The following is a 20,028-nucleotide window of genomic DNA, read 5'->3' as shown; positions in this document are numbered from 1 at the left end:
TCCTCACAATGGCTCTTTCACAGCCCAGCAGTCTGTTTTCAGCTCTCGCTAAAACGCTGAACTCAGGCATGGTCACACGAACCCAGGTGTAGAAATGACTGATGAGGAAGTCCCAGGGGCCCATGGAGGCATTCAAGGAGGTGAGAGTTTCTTCTAGGAATTGGAACAAGAAACATACAGGGGGTTGTAATGGCTGTAGGACTAACACTGTATTGGCTTTTGACTATTTTTAATGTATTTTCCCTGCTTTGCTCTTGCAAGGAATTGTAAGGTGCTGCCCCAGCATATTGTGAAGCCTTTCATTTCTGTGCCACTGGAGAAAGATGATGGTCCTGTCTGGGATGCTCTACACCCCCTTGATCCTTCCCAAGGCCCAGCTGTGCCTGTCTCTACAGCACTCAGAGCCAGAGAGTCCCTCCTAAGCCCCAGCCTCGATGCCCAGGCCCTCACTGCTAGCTCAGGCCCCTCAGGGTTGGGGAGCATGGGTGCCGGTGTTGCCAGGTCTTAAATATGAAATTATTGTATTGGAAGCTCAAATTATCGCACGCTGAAAAAAAGGTAGGCAAATAAGTCTTATTCATATTTCCTTTATATTGCTCACTGTAAGGGCAAGTGAGTGAGTGAGAACTGAATCATCAAAGTTGAAGCATTTCTTTATTTCGAGGCAGAGAAGAGGACTGCAACAGCAAAGAGTACACCGAGGTGAATGGATTGGAGGAAAGCAGCAGCAACAGCAGCAGTGGGTCTACCAGTGGGAGCTGGATTGACAGCAGCAGCAACACGGACAACAGATGAACTGAGACTTTAACCCTGTAACTGGGGTGGGGATTAAGGGAGTGTGATTTTGGGGTTGGGAGCCTGGTGGGCTTTTTGCACAGGTGTGCAGGTCCACGGGTGTGTATATTGTAACAGGTTTATGGTTTTCCTTTTGGTGTGCATGAAAATGTGATGAAAGATGACTAGAAAGTATAGATATATAGATATATATTTTTACAAACAAAAAAAATTCTTCATTTGGAGGCAAGCCATCATGGGAAAGTGCTGACAGCAAACCCCAAAGTCAGTTCAGACTCCCTGAGAATGACTTGGGCTTGCTACTACATCATACTACATCAGTTATTTGAGCTAATAAAATAAAATAAAATAATTTGTATCAAATTATTTATCATATAATTTGATCTAATAAAATAATTCATAGATTTCATAGACATTAGGGATAGAAGGGACTTTGGGAGATAATTGGGTCCAGCCCCCTGCCCAAAGGTCAGGAAGTCAGCTGGGGTCAGATTACTCCAGCAAGACAATCATCCAGGCATTTCTTAAATTATTGATCTAATAACATTATTTGATTATTTGACAATTATTTGATCTAATAAAATAAAACAAGACCGGATTGACCCAAAGAAACGTGTCTGACAATCATGACTGTCCATTTCTGAACACTTCGATCACACAAGGGTTGACATGATGGTACAACCAACTTGCCATAGGCTGCACCCATGAGCGTTATTTGAGCTAATCCAATAGAATAAGGAAAATGAGTTGGTTTAATAAAAGAGATCGGATTGGCCCAAAGAAACGTGTCGGTCAACCATGACTCTGCATTCCTGAACACTTTGAAGGGTGGACACGATGCTACCACCACCACCACCACCATCCCCGCACGGTCGCCAACACCCCCCAGCGCCGCCTCCGCCCGCCAGGGGCCGCTGCTGCCGCAGAGCGCGAGAGGACACTCTACCTCGCCCATCCCCTCCCCCCGCGCCGCGTCCTCTATGGTCTCAGGGGGTCACTTCCGGGCCGCTCTGGCCCTGCGCAGTCGTTCGCAGCGGCGCAGTGGCGGAAAGATGGCGGCCGCCATGGCGTGAGGGGCCGCGGCAGCCGGGCCGGGCCGGGCCCCGTATGGAGGCCGAGGCGCAGACGCTGCGGCCGCGCCGCATCCAGAACCAGAACGTGATCCACCGGCTGGAGCGGCGGCGCCTCAGCTCGGGCCGCGCGGGGACGCACTGGCACCAGGTGCGCGTCTTCCACCAGAACGTCTTCCCCAACTTCACCGTGGTGAACGTGGAGAAGCCGCCCTGCTTCCTGCGCAAGTTCTCGCCTGACGGCCGCTACTTCATCGCCTTCTCGTCCGACCAGACCTCGCTGGAGATCTACGAGTACCAGGGCTGCCAGGCGGCCGAGGACCTGCTGCAGGGCTACGAGGGCGAGATCCTGGCCAATGGCAACGACCAGCGCTCGGTCAACCTGCGTGGGCGGCTCTTCGAGCGCTTCTTCGTGCTGCTGCACATCACCAATGTGGCGTCCAACGGTGAGCACCTGAACCGCGAGTGCAGCCTTTTCACAGACGACTGCCGCTACGTCATTGTGGGCTCGGCCGCCTACCTGCCTGAGGAACCGCACCCACCCTTCTTCGAGGTGTACCGCAACAGCGAGTCAGTGACACCCAACCCCCGGTCGCCCTTGGAGGACTATTCCCTGCACATCATCGACTTGCACACGGGCCGGCTGTGCGACACAAGGACGTTCAAGTGTGACAAGGTCATCCTGTCTCACAACCAAGGGCTCTACCTTTACAAGAACATCCTGGCCATCCTCTCCGTGCAGCAGCAGACCATCCACGTCTTTCAGGTGACGCCCGAGGGGACCTTCATTGACGTGCGGACCATTGGGCGCTTCTGCTACGAGGACGATCTCCTGACTCTGTCGGCCGTCTATCCGGAAGTGCAGCGGGACACACAGACGGGGATGGCGAACCCCTACAAAGAGCCCTTCATCAACTCTCTCAAGCACCGGCTCTTGGTTTACCTGTGGAGGAGGGCGGAGCAGGACGGCAGCGCGATGGCCAAGAGGAGGTTCTTCCAGTACTTTGATCAGTTGAGGCAGCTCCGCATGTGGAAGATGCAGCTGTTAGATGAGAACCACCTGTTTATCAAATATACGAGTGAAGATGTGGTCACCTTGCGGGTGACAGACCCCTCCCAGGTAGGGCCTGCCCTCTCATCTGGGCAGTTACAAGCATAAAAACTCGGCTGCATTTCTGGTCTAAATGCTTGTTTCAGACTGAGTGGTAAAAGGGGAGGCTTGATTAGGGATAATTACGTAACTTGGATCCTCTTGTTGAAGACATTGGATGGTGCCTTTGGTATGTAATAACGCTGGTATTTCTTGCTGTTCATGATCTCTCAGATGCCTTCGAACTTGTAGACATTAGAAAAGCGTGCCATTCATTATTCCTATTTCCCAGCAAACTGAGATGGTTCTCTGTTCTGCTTTGGGTGAATTGTCTAGTTTGTTGTCACATTGTGGTAGCATTAGCAGTTTTAATTTGTATCGGGGACTTACTATTTTGGGTATTTTAAAAACCCAAAGTGAAAGAGGATCTCTACTCTCAACAATGGTTATAGTTTTAAATGTACCAAATGATGAGACCTACTATTTTCCTTTCACAGATCCCTCTACACTTTAAAAATTTTGGTTAAGAATTACTTCATGCCAGTCATCCTAAACATAAATAAATTAATGACATCCATTGTAGCCCTGAATACTGCACCTTCTTTCCACCATGGTATCTACACCCTTTGGTATCTAATCCCTGTTTCTGCTGCCAAAACTGTACATGTAGTTTGTCTTTAAAAATAGCTTCTTGTATCAATCTCTTCAGTCCTTGGATAATCTTATTCTTGACCCCTCTCCTATTCCCACCAGTTTATTTCTTCTAAGGCAGTGCCAGAACTGAACAGTGGTTCAGAGGCAGTAATGCAAAGTAATATAACAAATAGACCATTTGAGAGGCCTACCACAATTTAGCCCTGCACCCTCTTGGAGTTGCTCTGACCCCCTTCCCCTTCCTGATCTGCTGCTCTGCTTTCTTTTCCCTGACCTGTGCTTCCTGCTGGACCTGCTGCTCTGCTTCCCGCTCCCTGCCCTAGCTGCCCTTTGCTGCCTGTCTTCTTGGTCTGTGGCATGCCACATATAGAGGCTGCCTGTACCCCTTGTAGCACATATGGCACACTTTGGCCATTCCTGGAATAGCTATTAACTTTCTTACTCTGTGATGTACTTCTGCACATGCCACCCCATGCTCTTTTTAGCTTCCATAGTCTGACTTTACCCAATGTACTGCCAACTACAGTTTGTAACTCATGGGCTGTTTACTGAGCTGGAAGTGGTTTTATCAAAGAAATACACTTGTCACTACGCTTTGGCTAATCTCTGTGGTACCCACAAAACATCCCTCCCATACTTGTTACCTATCATTTCTGTCTCTCCCCCCGCTCTAAGGTCTTTATGTTTCAATCTATTTGAAGCTGATCCAAGACTACTTCAAAAAAGACTAAACGATGTAATTCCCTTCTTTTTCTTATTTTTACTTCCTATACATTAAAAGAAATGTAGGGATTCTAGCAAGAATTCCTTACAAATATTTTTGCTGATTACTGTTCACTGTTTTGTTTTCTGTGGAAGTTTGGTGGTAGTTTTCCCCTTGATCTTGATGTTGTTCTTTTACTAGGACTAGAAGCTATCATGAAGGGATAGTGGTTGTCTGTATGTCATATTAATCAGGTGTGGGGTTGCAACTAATGGTGTTTGCAGTTGTTTTAACTGTTGAGTTCTTGAGGGTTGAGTTTGTTTTGCAGATGCAGTGTTTGAAGTATTTACCAGATACTGTGGCATGTATTCTAGGGATATCCCCAGACAGGGAGTCTTTGTCTAAAGGATTCACAGTGAGGTGCTCCTGAGTCTCTTCTACTAGTCCAGGAGTTTTGAGGATTTTGGCGACCCAAAAGAACTTAAGCTGCCCTTGCTAGGTGAATGCTATGGATTCTCTTGGATCAATTTTTTTCCATGGTTCCCCAGGCATTTGAGACTGGCTTGGGTTCTGGAGTCGTTCCATTTGAAGACCTGTCAGACTTCATAGCTGATTCAGACTGGGGCTGGTTTGCAGTGTTAGATGCAGGCAAAACACTAGACTGTTACTTCAGGAGTGGCAATCAGTTTCTTATTTCTTTCTGGGTAAATTCTGGCTGTCTGATCACTTGCACTGGTGGCAAGGGCTTCCCTTTTCACAGAGAGATTGGCTACAACAGTGGATGTTGACCTTTTTCTTAATGGGACCCATGTGCAAAGATCCACGGCCTGTCCTGACCCATACCCCCCTGGCCCTGCCGGTGCCCAGGCCCCAGCTGCCCCCATCCCACTTGGAGCACGGTATTTGTGGCAGCTTCCACTCATGCAGGCAGCAGCAGTGTGAATCTGGCCCTGTCATGGGCTGGAGGGAGGAGAGGCCTGTGGCACCCCTCTGCTCTGGGCTGGGGGTGCCACAGAGTGCCAGGCAAACCTTATCAGGTCATGGCCCCTCCCACCCCCTCAGCTGCATCTCCTGACTGCCCTGTCTGCATGAGCATGGGCACTGTACTGGTACCACCTGCCAGACACGCAGCTTTCCTCTGTACCCCCTCTCCCCACCCCGGCCCCAACCCTGCCTGGAAGGGGCAGATGCCTTCCTGCTGCCCCTCCGCCCTGCCACAGCTCACAACTCTTTGACATATTTTTGCAACCCATGGGTTGAAAAACATTGAGCTACAGTGCACCTTTGATTCATCCATGCTCAGGCTAAACCTCAGACTCTCTGATTTTGTCAATTTCAAAGCTCTTTCTTCTAAGCTGTTGCATGAGACTGGGTTGAGGAAGTTGGAGAAAGCATTGTGCGGATTTTGTTGTGTTGGGAGAGAAACATCCAGGTTTCATTTTTGAACTTATAAAATGTTATTTTAAGGTATTGTGTATGCAGCTGGACAGGGCCTTTTTTTTTTTTCTTTCTTTTTAAATGAAAGCTTAACATAGAACATTTTAGCTTTACCAACCTTGCCAAATAGCCCTATCATCATACCCTGCCATCTCCCACTGTTCTTGAATATTTTTTGTTCCAACAGTAGCTGGGCTCTCTTCAGTGAAAATCTCTGTTCCTTCCTGTGCACTCAAGTCTAACCTTCCCTGGTGGTTTGTTAGTCATCAGATTATCTAGTGACGCTTGAAATGGTGATGCAATTTAATATTTAAGCCTGGTTTCTTTTTTCTGATTTTTGGAATCTTAATGTTAGGTTAGCAGGGAAATTAACTATGCGATTCAGAAGGGTTTTTCCACCCTTTAGACTTCTACACACATCCACTGTAGAGCTAGGAGGAATCAAAACTGAAATTAGGGTAGTGTAGTGTTCAGTCAGGCTCTCAGATGAGTCTGGACATGATGTGAATTAGAAATACTACATTTCCCACCCCCTTACACCCCCCCCACCCATACATACCCCATAGATGTGTGGCTGGCTACCCAATATATTTAATCTATTGCACAACGCATACTCACATGTTAGAGCTGTTTGTAACACCTAATGTGATGTGCTCTGGCAGAGTGCACTGCACTGATAAAAATTTACCTGGAGTGCAGTGGTTCCTATCAAAGGAATATTTTGCAAACTTAATTTTTCAGTCTTCAAAAAGGTAAATATATTTGCGGCATGGAATTGGGTATTCAAAAACCTTTTCCTTTGGTTACCCCTTCGTGCCAGTCCCCAGGACCTGTAAGGGCTTTCCGCTCCTGCAGCGGTGACTTAGCTAGCATAGGTGACAAAAGTAGTCCATGGGTATCTAGGCCACCACTGCTTTCCCCCATTTTATGATGGTCTAATTTCAACGTGCTAGCAACAGCTACTATGAAATACAGCCTTAGAGAAGGAGACACACTATCTGGTTTCAGGAGAGCTGCCCATGATTTATTCCCCTATTCTTTACCCCAGTGTACAATTTATCCCAAAGAATGATATTTTGGGATGAGTCTCCAGCTGTGCTTCTATTAGACCAGACCTATAGTGTATGTACACCAAGGTGAGTCTCTAGGTTGAAAGTATATTTAGACCCTTCTGAAAGCAGTTAATAAAAGTGAGGATCCTAAGGTCTGAGGTCATCGGGTATTGTGGCTGTTGAAGGCAAAAGGGTGCTGATCTGTTAGCTCTCCTGAGAGTTAAAGGAGTTCACATGTGTGGCTGGTAGCTGGGCTTGGGGATTAATGCATTTGTGAATAACCTTATCTAGGAAAAGATTTCCTCCCAAAGTCCTCAAATCACTGCAATTATAAATCCCAAATGTGGTGCCTGGAAATTCTTGGATAAGAGTGTCAGAACTAAAAAGAAGTGGGTAATGTCTTTGAGGTTTTCATTTCTGTACCAGCAGGGTACCTGGAGGACACAACTTCTGAAGGCAGTGTTGGAACACAATGCACTAAAAAGGCTCATCTCTGCATGTTGGAAATATTAAGAACAGGAAGAAAATAATGCCAAAAAAGAGCTCTCAGCTCTCCACATACAGGAAAAATAATTTGTTGCCAGCCAGCACCTGGTTTAAAATCACTTCCTCAGCAGGAAAGAAAATTAAATCTGCCACTTTAAAAAACATTTTATATTTAGTGGAGGTTAGGGAGTGAGGAAGAGAAAACAGAAATATTGACGTCCAGTTTGAAATGAAAAATTGGAAGCACATTGAGTTCCCTCCACAAATAATATGTTGTAGTTAATAGGCTGGATAATTTGGTACCTATTGAGGTATTTGAATAGCATAATGAATTTGTATAGGGAATGTGGATTCTCCTGCATTGCAGAGTAATTGGGGAAAGTGTCTGTCTTGCGTGGTGTGGGGGAGATGGGGCAGAATTCCAACTAATATGGGGACCTGTGTACCCGTGCTCTGCTGATAATTGTTGTCTTTTGCTCCTCTCTGCAGCCCTCCTTCTTTGTGGTATACAACATGGTTACCACAGAGGTTATTGCTGTGTTTGAGAATACTTCAGATGAGCTTCTGGAGCTCTTTGAGAACTTCTGTGATCTCTTTAGGAACGCCACCCTGCACAGTGAGGCTGTCCAGTTCCCCTGCTCTGCCTCCAGCAACAACTTTGCGAGACAGATCCAGCGCCGGTGAGCCATTTGGAGCATGCCTTATACCATGTAGATACACGCTCGCCCCACCTATTCAAGGCCAGTATCAAAAAGCTATGGCAACCTTAAGAAAGATAGCTTCTTACTGACTGATTGGGATTAGAGTTCATTTTGAATGTGGCTTGTAATGCTACAGCATGATGGTTCTGGAATCCTAGAACACCCAAAGCTGAGGCAGGATGTGTATGACTTGTATTTAGTCTGTGTGAGCTTTTTTAGTATTCTTAGCTTCTGACAGACCCACCCCAGAAAATACAGTGACAATCTAGCATTTAAACCAGAGCAAAACATTTCTGAAACAAGAAGGCTGGAGAGGGAGGCATCTTGTGTTGTGACTTCCTTCAAGCCTGTTAGAGCACAGCGTCTGTGCAGCATTCACCCATGAAGTCAAGGTTCAATAAATCCAAAATTTCACCACACATGGGATTTCTTTTGTTAGGCAGGCTTCCCCAAACTGAATGGAATAACATTGCTGATGGCACTGTCTATAGCAGTGATTCCCATCCAGAGTTCTGTGCATGCTGGGGTGATCCAAGGTCCTTTTAAGAGTGTTGCTCAATATTAGCACTGTTATACATGTTTCACAAGATAAAGCCAGAGGTTTTGAATAAAATCCATAGTATAAAAAGCATTCTGCCATGTTATGGCCTTTCTGAGTTCTTTGCAACAGAAGAATTACTTCAGTGGTTTTCTGTAGTCAAAACTGGAGTGAAAGCTAAGAGCTGGGAGCCTGGAGTCTAACCAGATTGAGAACTGTTGTTTTATGGTGTCAGTGCAAAGTGCTGACCTGTCTAGTCTCCTTTTGAAGGATGAATGAAATATAAAACCAAACAAGAACTGTACAATTGGTTTGAATAGTCAGAAGGGGTGTTAATACTGTATTTACCCAGATCCAAGACAGCTTTAAATTTATGATGACTTCCCAGTAGTTAGATTCTATACATGGAAATGTGTACGTTTGTTATAATTTTCCTTGTATAGAATATGATTATTGGAGGTTTGTCTTAAATTCACCGTCCCCTGCCCCATGGCTGTGGTCAAGAAAGCAGTGGCAGGAAGTGAAGGGCCAGACCCCCTCCCACCCCACCCTTGTCCCCCTGTCAGACCTCCTGCCTCCCGGGTCCTCTTCACCACTTGCCCATGATGCCTGTGCTTGCTTTCTGTCCTTGGTACCTGCCTGCTTGCCCCCCACTATGACTTCGTCTGCTGTCTGCCAGTGTCAACACCCACCCACCTTCTTGCTGTTTACCTTTGAGGAGGCTCTGTCTTCAGCTCTGGGGGAGACAATGGTGGCAGTCCCAACCCTGGTCTAGCCCAGCCAGGCATAAACAGCAGCATCAGATCTGGGGCTGGAGCCTAAGATTAGCTGGGGGAGGGATTGTGGGAAGGCTGCAGGGTCTCCCCCATGTTTCTTTCAGCCTGCCCCACAGAAATCCCTTTGCACGCCCCATTTCACAGGATCTCCCTCATGTTCTCATCCCTACCATGGGTCTCTTCCACATACCCCTCCTCCACCACAGATCTCCCCCATACCTGCCCCCCCCACCTACACTGCACGGTATTCTCTGTGCTATCCCCACTGCATGTCTCCTCTCCCACCATATGAACCACTCTGGGCTGGGGCAGGTGGCAGCTCAATTCCAGCTTTGGTTCTAAGCCTGAAACCAAGGCTGGAGTTGAGTCACCACCTGCCTCAGGCAGGTACTTGAATTGAAGATGAGGCTTATTTCCTGCCTCCCCCCATGTTATTTGGGGCAGAAAACCTTGTCCTGGATTCAAGTGAACGCAGTTAATGTAGGGTCTGGGGTTTCTTAAGCCATCCTTTGGAATGTGTTGCAAGGTAGCCCAAGTGTTCCAGGAGCTTCTGTTCTTCCCATGACTTGTTTAACAGTGCCATAAACACTTGCTGACAGTTTCTGCGCTGATTTCAGAGGCGGACATCTGATTTAAGCTGCATGTCACTGACACAAGAGAAAGCAGACTTAGTTTTCCAAGGAAAATCCTTACAGCTTTGGAGAGATGGCTCTTAATGCAAACAGCTGAGGTGTAATTCTTGCCTTGGGGCTTAAACCAGAGGCAAGATTCTTCTTGCCACCTCCCTTTTTGGTTGTCTGGACTTATAGTGGGGCTTTTTGTATGGCATGGTTGGGCACTTCATACACAAATAAAATACTTTTGCTGTGAATGTTTACAGTGTACCATGACCATCTGACTCCTGTAGGTGCGATTTTTGTAATGCTGGCCTCCTATATGTTGGCTTTCCCCAGAAGAAAGCTCAAAATTAGGCCTGTGCAAAGTGGCTAGTATTCATTTTGAATTTGGCCAATTCAGCGGACAGTGATTCAAATCACGGTCCTGATTCGCTTTGGCTGAATCTGATTCTGAGATTCAGCAGCAGCCAAATCTCTGAATCAGCCAGGCCAGGTCCATCCCCCACTTCTCTCTCAGCCAGGCAATGGCTGCCTCAGCTCCAGGCACTTGTAAATTAAAAAAAAAAATCAAAAAAAAAAATCCCGACTCAGAGGGTGCTGCTGGGCAGGAGGCAATCCCTGCTGCCCCACACTGTATGGGGGGCTCTGCATAAGCCTCTTGACACCCCCCCCCCAACTTCACTTCCCCAGCCCTCCCATGGGTGCCCAACACAGGCCAGGGCTGGCCCTTTAAGAAAAAAAACAAAATAAAAAAACCCCGGGACTTGCTGCTTCTGCTGGTGGGGGGGCTGTCCCTGCTGCCCGCCACTGCCCTGCAGCACATGGGGGGCTCTGCATGAGGTCCTGAAGCCACTGCAGGAGTGGCGAGTCCCGGGGCTTTTCTTGGTTTTTTTCTTAAAGGGCTGGAGCTGACTCAGCTGGGACACCTGTGTGGGGGCTGGGAGAGCGAGGGGGCGGGTTGGGAGGCTCATGGCAGAGCTCCCCATGCAGTGGGGGACAGCAGAGATTGTCCCCCTGCCCAGCAGCACCCAGTGAGCACTGGGGCTTTTCTTTAAAGTACTGACCTGGGTCGGGAGGGGAGTGGGAAAAGTCAAGGGGGCTGGCAGGGGTCCCCCCCGTCCCCGCCCCTAGTACTTACCAGCTCAGAGCTTGTTTCAGTTCTCTGCTGCAGCCATCAGGGACTGCCTGAATTATCAAAGCTCTCCAAATCTTTTCTGAAGATTCGGAGAGTTTTTAATTGATTTGGACCTTTGGTCCCCTGATTTGATTTGGATTCGGAGATTTGGCCACTGAATCAGGCCGAATCTCCTCCGAATCAAATCAACACCCAAAGCTTTGCACAGCCCTACTCAAAATATGCTTGGGAAAAAAAAATTCTAATCTAATCCATGTTAATCTCCACCAGGAAGAACTTTTCAGACATAGGGCTGAGCTAAACAGCTGCAGGCTTCTCTTCAAGGTTCTTTCTCCTCTACAGTTTTGCCCCTTTTATATAATCAAAATATAATAGGTGGAGTGACAGGTTTCCCAAGTTACCCTGAAGCCTCAGGAATGTGGCTGTTATTAAAAGCCCTGTGGCCTTCACTTCCTTATGATCTTTTATGATCTTTGTAGTAAAAGCTGGATTGATTGATAAACTGCTAATCCCCTTGTCCTATTTCTGAGCCTGTGGATTGCCTGTACTGCAGGACAGCCAGAGTCAGGCCTTGTGGAATGCCAAAGTCCATCAGGTCAGTCCATCAGGTCCAAAACAGAATAGAAACATGAACTGAGGTGGAAGGTAAAAGCTCATGAGAATTGAGGCTGCTGGGCAGAACACAACTTCTGGAATCAGTGCTTATAGCTTTGGAACTGCTGCTGTTTCTCTCTGGTATCCCTGCCTGTTTCGTGCCTTTGCAAATGAAATCTGTGCCTTGGTCTGCTGCAGGTTTAAGGACACGATTGTGAATGCAAAGTACGGAGGGCACACAGAAGCTGTGCGGAGGCTGCTGGGCCAACTCCCGATAAGTGCTCAGTCTTACAGTGGCAGTCCCTACCTGGACCTCTCCCTTTTCAGCTATGATGACAAGTGGGTTTCAGTCATGGAACGGCCCAAGACGTGTGGAGACCACCCCATAAGGTATGAAGCTCGTTTAGAAGACTGTCGGTGGGTGGAATTGAATGCGTGTAACTCAGAATTGTATGTACACCTTGCCCTAATCCAGGGGTCAGCAACCAGTTCCATGTGCACCAGATACAGTTCACGATGGTATTTCAGTGGGCCTGCAAAGGCTGGATATTGTTGACATTTTAGTGGCAGGGCAGTTTAGCAGCTATTCAGCAGCTAGGGGATTCTGTGGTGGTAAATTGTGTCCCTATTAGAGACTAGGGAAAGGTCCAGTGTCAGTGGCTGGGATGGAAGCACCAGCCTGCCTTGGGTTGAGCTGCATTGTTTCACCCTACCACTCGTAAAAGGTTGCCGACCAGTGCCCTAGGCTGGTTGAAATATCTAGGGATAAGACAGCTGCCTTTGCTCTCCTCCAGAGCAGAATGCTTTTTTTAAATAGTCCAGGGGTTGAGCCTTTTTCATGGATGTATCATAGAGGGCCCTTCCAAAATCAGAGGTGAGGTGTGCAGGGCACATCGAGAGAAGAAGAAATGGTGATGGTGGGGAACTTTGAATAGTTCATCACAGAATCGTAGAAGTGAGGGTTGGAAGGGACTTCAGGAGGTCATCTAGTTCAACCCCCTGCTCAAAGCAGGACCATTCTTAACTAGATCGTCCCAGCCAAATCTTTGCCTAGCCAGGTCTTGAAAACCTCCAAGGACGGAGCTTCCACCACCTCTCTAGATAATCTGTTCCAATGTTTGACTACCCCCTTAGTGAGAGAATTCTTCCTAATATCTAATCTGAATTTCCCTTGCTGCAACTTGAGACAATTGCTCCTTGTTCTGTCATCTGCCATCACTGAGAACAGTCTGGCTTCATCCTCTTTTGAATCACCCTTCAGGTAGTTGACGGCCACTATTAAGTCCCCACTCAGTCTCCTCTTCTCTAGACTAAACAAGCCCAGTTCTCTCAGTCTCTCCTCATAAGTCATGTCCCCCAGGCCCCTCACCATTTTGTTGCCCTCCACTGGACTCTCTCCAATTTTTCCACAACCTTTCTGTAGTGGGGGGCCCAAAACTGAACACAGTAATCCAGATGTGGCCCTACCAGTGCTGAATAGAGGGGAATAATCACTTCCCTTGACACGCCTACCAGTGCAGCTCAGTATGCTGTTAGCCTTCTTGGCAATGAGGGCACACTGCTGGCTCATATTCAGCTAATTGTCCACTGTGACCCCCAGGTCCTTTTTTGCAGATGCTGCCCAGCCAGTCGGCCCCTAGCCTGTATCGGTGCATAGGATTGTTTCGTTCTAAGTGCAGGACTTGGCACATGTCCTTATTGAACCTCATGAAATTCCTTTTGGCCCAGTTGTTGAACTGAGATTCCCCTTCCAACCATTACAGGATGACAGCTAGTGTGCTGTGGTTCCAGTGTGAAGGAAAAAGTTGCTTTGAGGCTAGTTTGCACTAACAAAGATCTGATTTGGCCTGCTGTCGAGTCCTGTGAATACAATGGAAGGCTGTGTATAATGCTTGCATAATTGGTTTGACTGTTTTTTGCTTTGTTATTTATATCTCATGTTTTGAAGCCTAACAGCTAAAATTATTTCCCAGAGTTATTCAGTCTTTCCATGTAGCAAATGATGGACTTTTTACTTCCCTCTTTACTGCCCTTCCTTACCCTGTAGTGCACAGGAAGTCCGCTTGGACAGCAGGAGTCTGGGCCTGGTATAAAAGCCATTCTGCTTCTATCAGTTTCAGTAGCAGAAAGGTGTCATAGTTTCATAGTAGCTAGGGTCAGGAGGGACCTGAACAGATCATCTAGCCTGATCCCCTGTCACAGGCAGGAATGAATGCTGGGTTCACAAGACCCCAGACAGGTGATCATCCAACCTGCTCTTGTGTCTCTTCTTCAGAGTGGGAAAACCTGTGATGCTTCTTGTAGAAGAACAGGGGCAGTTTGACACTTGGGTTTTAGAAGCAGCATCTGAGAACCCAGTGCTTTCCCACCAGATTTGAAGGGTCTTGAGGAAGAATTGACCCATAGACCTGAACAGGCTGAGCATGCCAAGGCAAAACTTGTCCAGCTTGTTGTGTTTCAAGAGCAGACTTTAATTCTACATCTTGTGAAGCAAGAGACAATTCTAAGACTGAATACTGAGCGCTGTGGCTGCCCAGAGGTTGGGTTCTTCACCTGACCAGAAACAGGGAATGGACCAGAACCTGCCACCAACTGTGTGGTCCAAATCTTCTTGAAAATCTGGTTCCTTCATTAACCAGCCCCACCCTTCTCACCTTAGATGGCAGGACCTCTGATCATTCATACACTTGCAGTCCCCCGTATCATATATGTTAATTGAGTCCTGTCTGGAATTTGCTTTGATGTCAAGTGTTGTACAGTCTGGAGAGAAATAGCTGATCCCACCCCCACCTCCACCTCCCATTGCTGTGCTTGATGAGAAGACTCTCTGGGAGGTGTTTGTTCACCAGCGCCAACATGTGTGCAGCTTCTTCAGACAAAAGGGAAGGGAACTGCAGATATTTGCTGCGGTCATGTCTTCTGTAGTAAACAAAGCAAACTACTACTTTCCCTGCCTCCTCTGAGCAGCCTGGCATTTTATAACTGGATTCTCTAAAGCTCAAAGCTGTGCTGAGTCAGTCAGGACTTGAATGAGGCTTGGAGTGGTGGGGCTTCTGTACTTTGCCTTCCTGCTTCAAGTATGCAGAGCACTTCAGTGGTTGAGGCCAGACTTAACCATTCAGCAGCTGACAGAGTGCTGTCATGTTTCTTGCACGTACAGCAAGGTGATTAATACCACAGCTGCCCATCATGGTGAAAGGAGTTGGACATAAGAGGCTTTTGCTTTATTTTTCTTGACAAAGGAAAATTATATTTGTCGCAAAAGTTCCATACCTGGCTTTAGCACAAACGATCCCTACCCCCTTGCTGCCTAAGGGACTTTCAGGCTGTAATTTATACTCTTTTTGTATCGCACATCATTTAAAAACCGTCATCTGTGCTCTGCACCAAACCCTGCACTACCTCATGCTGCTTTTAGCATCCCTCCTTCCCACTGCTGGCTTTACTCTCTCTTTCCCCCCTGGACTGCTGCAGCTGTCACCCTTTGTTGGCTGCCGAAGAGGCAAACATCATGCTCTGTGGCATTTCCCCTGATAGAGGGGCTTCAGAGCTCTTCTCACGTATGCTTGCAAAAGGTTGGGCAGCAATGTCCCAGCAGGGGACCACAAACTGGTTGGGCTGCTATATGCTGGGAAAGCAGCATTAACACAGCGACTCCAGTATTAGAGCATTAAAGTCAGTGGACAGGGTTAAGAAGGAGCCTATTTAAACAAGAAATGGGCAGCAGATACTTTTTTTTTAACCATTTTTGTATGGTTTTAAAAGACTAGTCTTGCTGTTTTTATTGACGCGAGTTTTATATTTCAGTGCCTAATTTATCCACTGAGTGCGAGCCCATGGAAATGGCCTCTGATTGCAGAGCACTTTTAAAAATGGATGTAAAAATACCAAACCAAGCCCATCTCTGAGATTACAGGGAGCTCATCTTGAGTATGGTAAATTACTGTGAATTGGAGAGACAGGAGCAGACCATAGGCCGTGTTTTACTTAAAAACAACCCCCTGCATGCCTTGTTCTGTGTAGGAGGGAAAAGGGCTTTTTGGAAAGCCAAATACCAAGATTGTAAATCTTCTGCTTGGTTCTTATGTGTAATTGGCATTCAGATTTGCTGGGGGAGAGAGGGGTGGAGAGTGGCTGGCTAGAAAAAATGTGAAGAATTCAGTAGGCTGCATTATCAAAAGCCAGAGGGGGGTCAAGCAGTGAAACGAAGTCACCTTCATGTGTCCGGAGCTGGTGCTGCCTGTTGGAGAGCTGAATACACTGTGACAAGATGGAGGGCATGGGGGCGTTAGTAGCCTGTGCTTTTCAGAAATGCTTTTATACCTTGAAACCAGAGGCAAGTGCTAACACCCAAAGTCTACCAGGCAGGAAGCAGAAGGCAGCAGTTTGGGAACTAGAACCCTGTGGCAGTAGCAGGGAAAAATGTCAAAGCAGCTGAGCCAACATTGGGGTCAGGACCGATGATGATTCATGTTGAGTCTAGGTGGTTTGCAAAGGTACAAAATCCTGCCTAAGAGCCTGCCAAAGTCTTGGGGCAGTGGAGAAGGTTATAGAGAACCCTGTGTTTCCACCAGAGATGAAAGGAATGTAGCCTGAGACAGCTTATATATTATTTATGGCTTTGAGACCTAGAGAAGAGTGCTCCAGGACTTGAGAAAAAGTCTGGAAGCTGCAAAAGAAAGATAGTCAGTTATGTTGCTCTGTATGGGAGCCAGACCATCTCTGAAGAGCAGCAACTTTGAGTCACATTCCAGAGCACTGCAAGTTTGAGACGATTGCATTGACAATCTTCTGTGGAAATCTGCAGGGGACCAGAAGGTCTGGTTTGAACTGAAACTAGCTGCCAAGTAGAATTAAAGCATTGTAGAGCAGGGCCAAATCCAACAGATATGCCTCTTCTGAATGGGGACACAGTGAAAGGACCTGAGGGGATTTTCCCAGAATGAGCTTCTGTCATTCCTGTGCTCAGTCAGTGCTACTGATTGTCCAGTTACATGGTGAGGACATCAGTCCTCTTGCCAGCGTACCTATTGGTAAATACAGAAATGGAACAAGGGGTCAGCCATCAATGGCACCAGTCAGCCTTTTCTGAGGTATCCAAACTGGCAGTGCCAGCGAGCAGTAGTAGTCATAGCCAACTTTCTCTGTTTCTCTTCCTTTCAGATTCTATGCCCGGGATTCTGGCCTCCTGAAGTTTGAAATCCAGGCGGGACTTTTGGGTCGACCCATCAATCACACTGTACGACGCCTGGTTGCATTCACCTTCCACCCCTTTGAGCCCTTTGCCATCTCAGTGCAAAGGACTAATGCAGAATATGTTGTTAACTTCCACATGAGGCACAGTTGCACATAGTACAGTCTACAGCTGGGGCAGCTGCTGCTACCAAATATATGCTTTTGTCATGGACACACCAAAGCCAGATGTTCATGCCTTCTGGGATACCAAACCATCATTCACTGGAAAAAACCCTGACCTGGAAGCTCTTACCAACCACCATAATTTCTCTGGACTGATACTGATTCCTCTTGGCTGATACTTGCAGGCCAGCCAGCTCCTGAAAGCAAGTCCCACTGAGTTCTGAAGGGGCCATCTTGACAGGAGATTAGTCATGTGAATGCTGCTGTTTATCATGACCCACCTGGTTTGCACCGTTGCATTAAATCCTGTACCTTTTTTTGCTATGCTTATTGGCAAACCAGATGTGGTTGCGAAACCCTTCCTGTTTCCCTGAGAGGCAGGTCCTTTTTCTCTTGCATTGTCTGTTTTGTGCTAGCACAGGCCAAGTTGTCTGCCATCTACATTGATTGCTTCTTTCTGTATCGATGCCCTTCCACATTTTTGAGAAAAGTAATCAGTCTAGAAGGGGGAGAAGAGGAGCTGCAGCAGGGTGGTTTTTTGTTGTGTTTGAAATGTCAGTGATAACAGGGAAACAAAACTAACTCTTGTTCTAGTTCAGGCAGTGCACGCAGACTACTTCAATATGCAAGGTGTGAGAGGAGAAAGGCCTGTGAGGAGCGCCATTAGAGCAGGTCCCGGAGTTCAGAGAGAGGCGTTCCAGACCTGATTCTTATGCAAGTCACTTTATGTGCCTTAGTGTCTGTAGAGCAGTGTGACCCCTGCAGAGGGAAGGTGGTGCATTAGTTCAAAGGGAAGGAAACTGGAGAAGTTGAATGGGGAGTTAGATGAGCTGGAGGCTAGGGTGGGAACTAGGTAGTGAATAGCAGGGATGCGTGAGAGAGCTTCGGAGATGGATGGTCGCTTTTGATTTTTTTGTTTGTGGCAAGAGACTTGATACCTTAAGGGGAAATGCTGAACGCAAGGAACATGTCCCAAGTGGTATTTTCACCTTCTCTAGTACCCGGACTCTGCTGCTCTGGGTGTCGCCCTCTGTCATTGGCTCTGGGTGTGCACATCAGGCCCATGATAGTGGGAAACTAGTTTAGATTAAGTGCATTCTGGGTTTTGCACAGGGAGACTTCATCTGTATTGCTGAGGGCTTGTTGCTGGAGGTTGGACTTTTTGCTGACTTGATGTTGTCTATCCTCTCCCATGTCGCATGCTGTTCTCTGCAAGAACTGGAAGTGACATGGCAAGAGGTTCCACTTGCTGGGATCAAAGCACAGCTGTTTCACATTAGATTCAGTGCAAGCTTGATCTCTGTAGTATCTGCAGTGTTTGAAGGATGAGCTACTGGATTTCAGTGAAGATCTGAATCCAGATGCTTGTGGGTCTGAGCTTGTGTACTTAAAGAAATGCCTGCTCACCTTGTTCTGAAGCTGACTAGGTGGTTGGCTGCACTTTTACTTTGTACATCATCCTAGCACTCGTATATCTTATGTATGTTGTTAAAGAATGCAATCCTCATAGGTTACAAAGAGCTTATGAAAAGTGCTAGTTTGGCAACATGGGAGACTACTGTTCATCCATTCATGTGACAAGCACAGCACAGTTAGTGATGGGGCAAACATGTCCTTATGAAGGTGCCTGCTTTGAAGGAAAGGGGAGTTGTATCTCATGGACCACTGAGATTTTGGTATCTCCACTCTGCTACTAACACTGGGGCCAGTTGTGTTATGGTTACTTGTCCACTAAGGATGTTGTGAGGTCACAGATTTTTGTCGCATAATTCACTGAATAGCCAGCAGATCTTTGTATTTTTGGGACTGTTGACCTGGCAGGGTTTGGATACCTTATTCCCGAAGCCTTGAGCCATCCTATCCCCTAGAGATTTATCAGCCCAGATTCTGTAACCCAGAATGCAATTTCACAGTTTTAGGGATTTTCCCCTACAATCTCTTTCTCAAAAAACTTTCTATTAAAGCTCAGAGTAGGGAGTCTTTGCACATTTCATCTTGTTGTAACTCAATGTAGCTTCTTGGTAACTGAATTATCACTTCCTGAATACACGTGCACTTGCCAAAAGTGTTCCATCTTATTACTCTCTTGTTGTCAGTATATTTTTTGGTCTTTTCCAAAGTACTCAGCAGCTCTGACCACGATTCAGTTAACTCCTTGATGTCACTGGCTAGTACATCTATGACTCTCTGATGTGTTGACTTTCCTAAGCAGAATATATATATTCTGCTTAGGGAAGGGCAGGAAGCATGGGGTGCTGAACAGGACATGGGATTTGGAGACCTTCCTCATTCTGCACTGAATTGATGTACGAGTGTCACTGGTAACTTCCTGTCTCTGTGCTGCTGCTTCCTCCTCTGCAAGTGGAGATGACACATCCCTGCCTCTGGAAGGTGCTTTGAGACCCATGGCCAAGAAGTGCCAGATAAGTGCTAAGTATTTTCTTAATGTTTTTAAATGACTTGACTGATCCTTCTGAGGAGCACTGATTGCCTTGGTGCAGCACTGGAGATTCAGTGCCAAGGGTTGCTGCATTTTATATCTTGAGCAAAAAGTTGATTTTACTACGGGAGCTTATTGATAAAGAAACCGCTCCCTGAGTCTCACACTTAATGCTCTGACTCTTTTATTTAAGACACAAAAAATGTATGTGTGTGTGTATGGGGAAAAGGGACAAATATTTTCTGCTAATATTTTTACTAGATTAGGATGAGAACTTGTTAGCCACACAAATAAACAGAATAAATGAGAACTTGTTTACAAGTCTGACTCATCTCCTTTGTTTTCCACACTCTCCTGGGAGATATCAGTGGTAAATGGAGTCTTTTTATGACAGAATTGTAGAGGTATGCTTGGCCGTGGGGAAGGTACATGTATGTTGTTCCCCCTTTTCCAAAAGCGATCAATCTGTTGTGCTGATGTTTTACCCCAGAGTGGTGCGGAAGCTGCTACAGAGCCACTTGTGCAGACAAAAGCACAAGCTAATGCCAGAGGTGAGATGCATTTTTTTTTTTTTGTGTTCCC

The 20,028-nt window shown here is 46.8% G+C and overlaps 1 protein-coding gene across 1 annotated transcript; it reads left to right on the top strand.

The window, feature by feature from the left end:
• Positions 1–1,827: 1,827 nt before the first annotated feature.
• DET1 (DET1 partner of COP1 E3 ubiquitin ligase) lies at positions 1,828–19,767 on the top strand. Its single transcript, XM_090028793.1, has 4 exons — positions 1,828–2,985; positions 7,777–7,967; positions 11,847–12,038; positions 16,812–19,767. The coding sequence occupies exons 1-4, from the start codon at positions 1,903–1,905 to the stop codon at positions 16,999–17,001; spliced, it is 1,656 nt and encodes a 551-aa protein (XP_089884919.1). The 5' UTR covers positions 1,828–1,902; the 3' UTR covers positions 17,002–19,767.
• Positions 19,768–20,028: the final 261 nt, after the last annotated feature.

Source organism: Crocodylus siamensis, chromosome 15, assembly GCF_052110815.1.
Source record: "Crocodylus siamensis isolate JL-2025a chromosome 15, ASM5211081v1, whole genome shotgun sequence".
Lineage (NCBI taxonomy): Eukaryota > Metazoa > Chordata > Crocodylia > Crocodylidae > Crocodylus > Crocodylus siamensis.
This window is presented reverse-complemented; position numbering and strand designations above follow the sequence as displayed.